Below are 11,904 nucleotides of genomic sequence, written 5' to 3'. Positions count from 1 at the left end.
TTTTTGTTCTCAAACATTAAACAGCATTCACTTCTATTCATTATTAGCCAAGAGGAAGCAAGTCCCATGAGCACTGAGCTTGGTTTCTCTCCCACTTTCAGCAGGCCACATCACCGCACCAGATTTTTCATGTGGCATACTGGCTTCCTATTGATTTCCTCTCTCTGGTCCTTCATCTCTAATTCCTGGGTTATTTCCTGAGTGTCTCTGTCTCATTTGGAATGGACAAAAAAAAAAAAAAAAAATTAAAAATGAGTGGTGACCGACAATCATTCATCGAGTCAGAGTGCTGAGTGCATATCAACATATGGAGAGGAAGCACTCCACGCAGATAAGAGATGTCTGCCTCAAATGTTCAATTACTTTAGTATTGTCTCACTGTGGATGTCTAGATATTTCAGATCAACACACAGGGCCAGATGCCCTGTAGAGTAATTATTATAAACCAGAGGATGCCGATTATGGCTTTGTGTCAGATAACAGTGAACATATGTCTTTATAGATGTCGCACAAGTAGCCTGCTACAGTTTGGCAATTTTTTTATTTTTTATTTTTATTTTTTTTATAATAATGTTAATAACAAAATCTGAATGAAAAATAAAACCTAGGACCATTACCATTTTAATTACACTGTGTCATTTTTATGAGCATATAACAAATTTTTCACAATTGTCAGTACATAATACATACACATTTTTTTATAGCATTATTTATTTAAGTTAACTTAATTGTATGTTATTTCGGGCTAATTTTAATAATTATAATTAAAAAAAAGTTATTACTTTATTACAGTAATGAGAATTTTTCCATATTACAATAAGGATAATGAGAAGTTATGGGGAAAATGTGCTTAAATCGTGAAAATAATGTCACAATGTAGAAAATCGTAATAGTCCTAAATATTTTGGGGAATAAACATCATTTCCATACATCTCTTAATAATTTAGATTTTTTTAATTGTTGGATGTTAACTAGCTTATAGTTAGTTAACTGACTAAATCCTTGTATTCTACACTCCACAGCCACAAGTGAACTCTGAGGAGGACTTGACCCAGGAAACAGGAAGTCAGGCAGGAAATAAAACTCATATGGCATGCTCTTCGAGACGCACAGCAGCCCCCCCACTGACTGAGCAGAAGTGGGGAGAACGAGGGAGGATGATCTGACAGTCATGCTGACGGATGGCTTAATGGATAGAAAGAGAGGATGATGACGAAAGAGTGTGAGACAGGTGTAACATACTTCAGGAGAAGGCCAGTCCCTGCAGAGAGTTGGCGGTGGAGTACTTGCTAGAGTCCACAAAAGATTGATCTACTGGAAGCAGAGTGAGAAAGCAGGGGAAGGGGAAGAAAGATGAAGGAAACAAAGAGAGAGAGTTATTTTTTATGTGCAAAAAGAGGAATTGGGTCAGAGAGGCAAATGTAAAAACAGATTACCGCAAGTTAGGACAAACTTGACAGCTGTCTAAATGTTAGAAGGCTGTAGTTCCGACACTCCAGCTCTGTTTCAAAACAAGTGAGTTGCAACACTGCCAACTGCCTACATAGACAGCTGCCTTTCAACTGGAATGGGACCTCATAAGTGATTACTTAGAAAACTTTACATAGCCACAGATTCCTTGCGTCACACAAACAGTGCTCTGCATGGAAGACTTTGCAAAAAGTTGGTGAAAACGATGTGTCTTTGAAGGCAACATAATTACTTCATTGTTATTTTGGACTCAGCTCTATTGGTTTAATAACAGAGCACTTAGAAACAACACTGCAAAGCAAAATCTTTATACACACACACATACATACATACACTATCGTTTACAAGTTTGGAGTCAGTAGGATTTTATTTGAAAAAGTTAATACTTTTTTTTCAGCAAGGACACATTAAATTGATCAAATGTGACAGTACAGACTTTTACACTGTTGCAAAAAAAAAAAAAATGCTGCTGTTTTGATCTCAATATTCATCAAAGATTCCTGAAAAAAGTATCACGGTTTCCACCAAAATATCAAGTAGCACAATAATTGTTATATTAGAATTATTTCTGAAGGATCATGTGACACTAAAGACTTGAGTAATGGCTGCTAAAATTTCAGCTTTGCTATCACAATATTAAATTAATTTTTTTTAAATACATTACAGTAGAAAAGTATTTCACACTATTATAGTTTTACTGTATTTTTGATCAAATAAATGCAGACTTGGTGAGAATTCTTTTTCAAAAAAAAAAAAAAAAAAAGAAAAACTGGTTACTGATCCTAAACACACACACACACACAACGTAAATATAAATTTGCAGTATATTTTTAAGTTAACAGATTTTAACCGAATGTTTATATTTGTGCTTGCCATTTCTTGGAGAGGTCAAGCTGTTCATTCTGCTGTTCCACTCACCTTGGAGGCCGTTTCCATTGGCACTGCTGCAGGTGGGGGGTGGCGAGGCCTGGGGCCGCACGACGGGAGCAAAAGCGCTCTTCTGTTTGACTGCAGACACCATGTTGGCCGGAGAGAAAGAGAAGATGCCTGAGGAACTGCTGCAGTTGGAGGGAAGACTGGTGGAGGAGGCCATGGTGGGACTGGAAGGAACAACTGAGGGACGGGAATGAACGAGAGACGGAAAACGGTTTAGGGTAGATCAGAGTATACCTGAAACACATGATTTGAATTTTTTTTTATTTTTTTATAAAACGATAGGTGGTAATGATATGTTTATGTTATCATTTATTTTTATAGTATTCCTTTACTGGAGATTCACAGTCCTCGAGCTCCACAGATGCATTTTCTGCTCCTCTCAGAACAACATTAGCACAGGTCCCTCCCCTGTCCCATCTCTACCGCCTCTCCTTTTGTCTATTAATACCCTAAGAGCATTTTCCCCTTCAACGATTTTACAATTACTCCTGTCGTATTTCAGCTGCTCTCTTATATCCTGCTCTACCTTTATTGTTGTTATTATTCTGCACTTAAATTTTATGGCACTTCCCCAAGTAAATTCTCCTGATAGTGTCATAATCCATTTATGAAGGCCTAACTAATCAATTAATGAAAATTGGAGCCCACAAAATCTGCTCTCTCACATTGATTGAAAGTGTCAGTGTAGAGTCAGTCAGCCTGTTAAAATACTTGTTAACATCACAGAATCAAAGTACCGAAGTTGAATTGCTTCTCCTGCAATTAGTTTATTGATTTAATTAAGACGCTTTAATTTAGAAGCTGCGTGAGAAGATTGGTGTTATATGAATGGCTAAGCATTATAGAGAGCGCCTGATCATGACTGAAGAAAAAGAGTGGCTGGGGTTTTATTTCTGATTATAAACACACACACACGCGCGCACACACACATACACACACACACACACAAGTACACACACACACAGTGGCAGTACTACCTTACTTGGTGGTCTAGGCGAAATATGATGTATGTGTAAGATGCATTAATTTTACTACAGTTTATGTTTAGAATGCAATTACCCTTTAGACATTCATGCACTACAGTTCAAATGTTTGGGGACAGTAAGAAGAAATCTCTTATGGTCACCGACACTGCATTTATTTGGTCAAAAACTCATTAATAACAGTAAAGTTGTGAAATATTGTCACAAATTAAAATAACTGTTTTCTATCTAGATATATTTTAAAATGTAACTTATTCCTGTGATGACCAAGTGAAAAATATGTATATTTTTCATTCACTAGATAAACAGACATAGCGAGGATCAGTACTCACTGGCATAAGGAGAGTTGGCAGCAGAGCCATTGAGGAAGTTGGGTGAGCCTCCCAGCGTGGTCATGCCTGTGTTGCCGTATCCGTTCATATTGGTAGAGACGGTACTGTAGCTACTCTGCTGGGGGGTCGTGCTGGGTACATAACCGTGAGGGGACACACTGCTTGTGTTTCGACTGAAACCTGAAAAACACACGCATAGTAATAAGGAAAAGAAAGAAAAAATACATTTAGAAACCAACAGAATCAACTCCTGGTCACCATTGATTTTCATTGTATGGAAAAGAGCACCTTGAGCATTCTACTAAACTTCTCCTTTTTTCTTACACAGTAGGAATAAAGTCATACACATCCGGAATGACATGACAGTGAATGAATGATAATAGAAATCTCATTTTGGGGTATGTCAGTGGCATACAGAGGCAGATAGGACAGGAGGAGGATATGGACTATAAATATACATCAGGACATTAAACGCTGACATGGGTGAAAGCAGCAGGAAGTTCTCGCTCCAGGAGTCCCCGCTGTCTTGTACAAAGGCAGCGCTCATCTCTGCTCTGCTTACTATTCATTCTCCCTTTCATCAGACGACTGATACATTACTGCTGACTTAACACAAATCATTCACTGTCACAGAGGCCAAGGAATGCTGAGGTAAAGGAGCCTGAAGGTTCAGGGAGCATTGCTGAATGCTTGTATCTGTCTGCATGATGTCTATCTCGCTACTTTTCACCCACTTGCCTAAGGTTTGAAGGACGTAGCAGACTACTGAATACCGCGCACTTGCACACTTAACTGGGACTATCCAGAAACACTCTCACACAAAAAGGAGTCAAATGGAAAGATTGACAATAATTCATTAAATACATTTAGCACCTGGTTAAACAACTGAGAGTGGTTAGCAAAATAAATCGCAGGTGTTTGCACTATAATAACATGTGCAAAAGTGAATTCGTCCTTAAATTAATATCCCTCTTTGCACACACACACAAACTTTTTTGTGAATGGCCAAAATATATTGTGGTTTAAGATTGATGGCGTCTCTGCTCACCCTGATTGGCTCCTTGTGTGGACTCGGAGACATTGACAGCGAGCTGGCTGTGGAAGGAGTTGACTCCCATCATGCCAGCGTGGACGGAGCTGTTGGCCAGGCCTGGCAGCTGGTTGTGTCCACGTGGGACGTTGTAGAGTGCCTCTGCGATATCTGCGGCTCTTTTCAGAATGATCTCCTATCAGGATTAAAACAGAAATGGACCAATCTAATGATTAGAAGCATACTAGTAAGCCAACTGCCTGAAAAAAACAACAACAACAACAACAAAAAACACTCCCTTTCAAATAATCATACAGTATAAATAATAACAGTTTGACTAAATAATTAATCATAACCGAATAAAATACAATCAATGCAATCAATCAATCAGTCAATAAATAATCAAAAATAACAGTTGATTTTTAACAACAATTTAAAACCCCAAAATACCCACTGCACCTTATTGTTTAGTATTCTGAAAATCGTCTTAAAATAATTATATCTAAGTACGGGCAACCAACAGTATGAGTTGCCAGATAAACACACCTGGTCGAATATGATCATACGAATCAATATATTCTAAATACTAAAAGAACAAAATCTAGAAGTATAATCATTAAAGATGTGTTTATCTGCTAGTCAGTTCAGCTAGAGCAGAAATCTCTAGTTTTGGTGGCTGGAGAACGGGGGCTGCACATTTTGATGGAAAATGAATGTCACAAATTAACCCTCATTAAGACAACAGGACAGAGTGGAGGTTAAGGGGACAGGGGTTCCTGAGAGAGAGAGAGCTCTTTGAGTGGGTGGATGACTGGAGTCATGCTCCATCCACTGCCCAGCCTAAATAATTCAGTATCACTGCACTCATGCTCAGCTCTGCAATCGATGAGCATACACCCTCACTCACAGTTCATAACTGATCTAACATTGAAGATGCCCTTGTGGTCCTTCAAACCAACGAGAGAGCTCTGGACGAATTACATTGGGGGATTTATGTTGAGGGAATATGTTAGTGATTATTAGAGAACAATTCTATGGTCTTAAAGCTCTAAAATGGCCTTAACTTGGAGCAAATGCTTAACTGTGCTGTTCAATTAAACCATTTAAGTGTGGAAAATGGTATTATTTACACTGATCCTATGACACAATGGGCTTTTTTTTCTTCTACTAATAATACAGTTTGCACTCTCTCTTGTGCACAATCCATTCTTGTCCGAGAGGGTGTGAAACAATATCTTATTTTATAATTGTTTTTATTTTATTTCACCTTATATTTAACTTATACTTTGTCGAGTTATAAAAAAAAATGGTCTTAAATGACTGATTTCTGAGAATTTTAGAATGTGATTTCTAAAAATTACAAAATGTTATAGCAAATTAAAAATACATTTCATACTTAAATAATTTTTTTAATCATGATTTCTGTGTGAAAACGCACCTAAACAGATTTTATGAACAAATACATGTGTTTGCATGGATAGTGAATGAGGCCCTGTTGGTCTCAGTGTTTATGGTATGATGCTTCATTGTGCTCACTTGAATCTCACCTGATTATTGTGTGGCATCCCATACAGAGCTTCCACCAGGTCTGCTGCCCTCTTCAGAATCACCTCCTATATAACAGAAAAGAAAAAAAAATTGGCACTTTAGATTTCCGTGTCAATTTTGATGTCAAATTCACAAAACATGATCTTGATCACAATATTAAATTACTTGATAACTGATAATTTAATTGATAAAATGGTAAAAAGTATTTCAAGACATTATCTAAAAACAATTCTTAATATCATATGCAATATTTTATGAAATTAAGAATTTTAAGAATGTTTAGAAAGCAAAGGTATTTTTTATTTATTAAGTCAACACATTTTGTAGAGCAATATCGGGTTAAGTGCTTTGCTAAAGGGGAAAATGCTAACAGGGCTCTACAGTTCATAGATCGCCCGAAAGGGTTTGAACATGCAACCTTTGATTTGCTAGCCAATATCCTTGACCACAACTCCCCTACAATTTGCAGAGAGTATACATCTTAGAAAACACCTTAACAGCCCCGCACTTTACCTAGCTCTTCCTACCAACAGTTCTGCCACCGATTTCATGTATAAAACATGAATTCAAACACATCTAAAGCAAATACATGCATGTTAGTACATGCAAACGACTGCTCCGCAGGAGGCATGGGCATCAGCAATGCTATTTTCCTTCCAGGTAAACAACTTTCACTTTCATAACTGGAACCCTATTTATTACCATCCTTTTCACACATTAAACATTTATTTACAGTGTTCTTTACACTGTGTATTCAGTTCCTTTCTTCTGAGCCGTTTCCTCCTCTTCATTTTTTTTTTAACCCTGAAGCTCCACTGGAACCCTTTTTAAAAGTTAATGTGCTGGTGCTGAGGAAATAAGCTCGCAGTGCGACAACCAGAAAATTGTTCTCACCCTCGGCGTGTAACCCTTGCTGCAAACAAGCCCCAGAGCATGTGTGCCTGCCTGCCAGCCGACATATTGTCTTTCAATCAGTCCCCTCCACCTCCCCCTAAGCGGCCCCAGATGCAACACACGGACACGAACATGACGAGGGGGTCAGCAAAGCAATAAAGATTTTTAGTGCGCTGTCCAAGGTGCTAAATTCACTCAATAATGGGAACTCTGGCACTGCGTTAACCCCTCGTTAGGGGTGCTTCGCGGGGGAGGCACTCGACTCTGTTCGCCCGGGCTTGGGCTGAGTGATTGAGAGAAACGCGGGAGCCTGGGGAGGCCTAAAGTGGTGCTTTAGTATGGATGTGTGACTCCGATGGGCTCGCTTCTCCTTTACCCTCTTCTTTGCAAGATGGTGGAAGAACATAAGGGATGGGAAGCATTAGTGCCTGGCTTGGTCCCCTGCTGCACCGGCACTGTGTCATTTATCCAATAAACCTCTCACACTCTCCTTTACTTCTCTCCCTTTCACTCTCTCTCTCCTTTGTCAGAAGATCTCGTCCTTACCTATCGATCTCCCGTCATTATGATATTGGGGGATGGGGAGAGATCTGTTGACAGGGGGAATGCAATAAGGAAGGGGCCAAATGTTTGTCCAGACAAATAAATAAATGCTATTAGCACAGGCCGTGTGTGGTGGCCCTGTGTCTGGAAGCAGAGCCCATTTCCTGGGCGAGTAGCAGGGCTTCCAGTAAGGGCCGAGCAGGGAGCCAGGAGCGGTAAACAGGAAAGAAACCTGATCTTGGATCTGCGTGTCTGTGTAGCTGTCTATCAGTCAGAGCCATCATAGCCCGTGCTCAGTCCTCCCCCCTTCTCTGATCCTTCAATACGGCCGCGAGCTATGAGGACCTGATCTCTGTTTTGACCCATTAGGAGTGTCTTTAGCACCCTGACAGGTGTTTTCCAGCTTTGTTTTCCATCATCGTGAAAGCTGAGATGTATATATACATTCATAGTAATACATAAGCACGTATATATGTGAATGCGTGCAGCCAAACAACCCCCGGACATGGTGTTTCGAAGAATGTAATATCAAATAGCCCACAGCGCAGCACAGTTAGGGCCAGCCTCCACATTAATGTGTGCCGGACATTGAATCTGTTCCTGTGTGTAAATTATGGTGGCTGGTAATATGATATACATTCATTAGGAAGGGGACTGCTGGAAAAATGAAATAAGGCCCGGGTCACATCTGGAATGTTAAGGCAATGGCGTCTGCACATTTACAAGGAAGCCAGGCCTGTGAAAACATGACAAATTTATTCCTGTGCTTGTTCATTTGCAATTTTATCATCTCCTAATGTTCTATTAGAGCAGTAATACCAGTGGGGTCACCGTCGTCGCTCATGCGGAACCGAGAGCAGAGATGATGTCATACTTCCTGCTCTGCTTTCCTGACCTCATGGACTGCTGGTCTTGTGGAGGTTCTGGTTTTATTAGCTTAACTGAGGTCCCTCACACTCTGTACTGTGCAGTAACAAAATACATATATTTAATAAGTCCTTCAGTCCTTCAAATCTCAATTAAATTAATTATACGATATGCAAATTTGGGGGAAATGCCCATAAAGAAGACATTGGATTGTAGTAGATTAGTAAAGCAGTTGATAATTTAAACAAGTGGCTTCAGGAGTCAATGTACTTTTATTTTATTTCCATATTATCCATATAATATAATTTAAAAATACACTGTCAAGTTAAAAAAGTAACATTTTGAAAAAGTTATTTTAATTATGCTTATGGTAGGAAAACTAACCACATTTTTTTTCATTTTGTTAAGTAGATATAAAAAAATATAGCACATATTAATACTGATAATAAATATTGTTAATCATTACTATTAATATTATTAATCATGCATTAGAAATTAAACTGACACCCTTACTACAAGCATTCAAAAACTAAAAACTACAATACAAGAACAGCCCATACTATATATAGGGTGCACCAAGAGCAAACCCAATCCAGGTGGGATGTACATATAATCTGTGCAAGCTAACCACACAAACTCATATGCCTATATCCGTTTTCAATAGCTGCAAATGCGAGGCTCAAACAGAGACCACACTGGTGTGTAATGTCATGCTGTTTATACCCACCAAAGCTGCAATCCATTTTGATGAATGAGGGCTATCATATAGTGAGCTTTTCCCTATCCTGACAATAATCTAATCTTCAGTTTCAAACACACCATTTGTCGCTGATGTAAGAGATAAGATACTCAAACGGTGAGTCAATACAGCTGTGACGGTTCCCAGAACAATGTGTCAGGATTTAATCTGATAGAAAACCATTTTTACCTTAATAATCGTAAATGTATGGCAGCCTCATGACAGAGTTGCTGTCAGCATAAGATTTGTCAAAAAGATGGTTTGTGGTGTTATAATGTATGACAGCTAATATGTTTACATGCATTTTTAAGTGTGCAACTGCAGCAAGTTTTAAAAGGTACATATGTGTTAATTACCTTTGCATGAGGTAAACTGTGATTCATGAAAGAGTGCATTGAGTGGAAGTGACCATAGTATTGCATAGACGTGGTGAATCACGTGAATTAGAGCAGAATGTCCATTTGTTTGAACAGAGCTGATGCGCACTTCTTTGACTTTCACAGATTTGAGCTTGCTCGCTCAGTTGAATGTACTGCTTAACATGGTGGCTTATCCACCGAGCTTGTCTAATGCAAAATCAAACGTCTTTAGTCTCCCTCCAGTTCCCACCTCCTCCCCAGTGTCTTCCTTCCATCAATATCTGCCCATCATAAATATCAGTCACTGTGCTCTTTAACTAATGTGGCTTCACTGCATAATTCATATTCTCTCCGGGCCTCAAAGGTTATTCTCTGAAAGTCAATAATTACATGTCTGTCCACATCTGCACAGTACAACACCGGAGTGCAGCCACCAAAAATTTGCAAAGACTCAATGACTTTTAGAACAAGCACTATTAAAAGTTTTGCTGCAGTTGTCTAAATTGGTGATTCCCAACTTTGCTTGCTTTGAGTTTTGCAATGCTGGAAGTCTTTCTAGATCCATTTTTTAGTAGTCTTGTGGATTTCCCAACAACTTATAAAGAGCAAGCTGCAGTATTACTAAGAGCAGGAGATTTGTCCAGGAAGCACGGGTTGAATTCTGAACCCTGTTGAGGCAGCCAATGGGGATCAGGTGAATGTGAAGTGGAAGGAAATGGAAGGAGACCAAACAAGGCTGCAGCCTAGATGTGCTGAATATGGGCTAGGTGCAATGTGGCATGCAGTTTCCACTATTCAATCCACTATTCAATAAGTACTTTCTCTTTGAAATTATTTTCTATACAATATGTAAATATATAAAATCTACTATAAAAAAGAAAATATTTGTAAGATTATATTAATCAGTTTACATAAACACCCATTTAAAATATTAAATAACAAAATATTACATATATACACTAATATACTAATATACATATCACTCTCAACTCAACTCAATATCACTAGTACCACGAATGCGAAAATCCTGTTATTAAAAATATCACAGAAAAAAAAAAAAACATCTTGTTGAACAATAACTGTGTAATAAATTTGCTGGTCTGGATAACATAGTAGCACGCTTGTTCAAGGACTGAGAGAAAACAATTTAACCTGCCGTGTTCCACACTTGGCCCTCACCTGTGATTGAGTCCAGCAGTTTAGAGAAGTGCTGTCAACAAACTGTTATTGCCTCAATAAAGGGCAAAATCAATAGTACTGAAATGAGTGGCTGGGCGCAGTACCCGACGCTGTTAATATCTCTCTGAGAGTGTTCGAACGAGAGAAGAAGGGAGAAAAATAGAGATGGGAAGAGTGAGAGAGATGCGTACAGCCTCAAGTACAGGGTAATATCCATCTGCTAACACCATCTTTGTGTTGACAACCGGCTGGACATGTATAGGTACACCGAGAAATTATTTCTCATTTACCCTTTCCATGTTCACTACCTCTACACCCACTTTACTCATGCAGCCTAAGCTTCCTCTTCCCCCTTGTGGTGGTGGTGACTCAATTATTGTTGGGTGGGCAGTAATAAAGTGAGGGCTGTGGGGCCTTCGATCGGCTGACCTGTGAGAAGGCAGCACCGGACAGCTGACTTCACCATGATGGATCACCCTGCTCTCTCTCTCTCTCTCTCTCTCTCTCTCTCTCTCCATCTTCCTACCTCTATTTCTTTTGTTCTCTGTCTCTCTCTCTCTCTCTGCCATCCTGTCATGTCCAAGGACTAAATGTGTGTTGTTGAACGGCTATTGTTTTCCATGTGATCTGCATTCTCTGAAGATAAACATGAGCTAATTTGGCATTAATTGTTTCCATAGAGAAAAATGTAAATCTGTCAGCAAAGACCTACCATGAGCTCAGAGGAGGTTAAGTGATATGCTTCTGTAGAAAAAAAAAAGTTACTGTGATTTCAACTGCACTACCCATAATCCTCCAAGGCATTAAGACTGCAGGTCCTACTTGAAACCAATAATAAAAAACAAACAAACAATGAAAACAATGCTGAAAAAGCTCAACGGTGACATCCCACTCTAATCAAGAACTATAAATAACTTCAAATTCCCTCATAAAATATATAAAGTAAATCTTGCACCTTTGGCTTTCTCTCTAAGTTCCAAATACTTTTTTGCTTCAACGTTTGTAACATTAACATTATTGAAAT

The 11,904-nt window shown here is 38.9% G+C and overlaps 1 protein-coding gene across 1 annotated transcript in view; it reads right to left on the bottom strand.

Moving 5' to 3' along the window:
- Positions 1–2,274: 2,274 nt before the first annotated feature.
- The window catches only part of LOC113057762 (transcription factor COE1-like), a 34,860-nt gene continuing 25,230 nt past the window's right edge, over positions 2,275–11,904 (bottom strand). Inside the window, exons 6-9 of the mRNA XM_026225272.1 lie at positions 6,299–6,364; positions 4,770–4,947; positions 3,722–3,901; positions 2,275–2,583 (exon numbers count right to left, since the gene is read on the bottom strand). Of these exons, the coding sequence (XP_026081057.1) occupies positions 2,306–2,583; positions 3,722–3,901; positions 4,770–4,947; positions 6,299–6,364 (702 nt within the window). The 3' untranslated portion in view covers positions 2,275–2,305. The remainder of the gene's footprint in view (positions 2,584–3,721; positions 3,902–4,769; positions 4,948–6,298; positions 6,365–11,904) is intronic.

Source organism: Carassius auratus, chromosome 39 (assembly GCF_003368295.1).
Source record: "Carassius auratus strain Wakin chromosome 39, ASM336829v1, whole genome shotgun sequence".
NCBI lineage: Eukaryota > Metazoa > Chordata > Actinopteri > Cypriniformes > Cyprinidae > Carassius > Carassius auratus.
The sequence above is the reverse complement of the archived record's forward strand: the minus strand, read 5'-3'. Positions and strand labels throughout refer to the sequence as shown.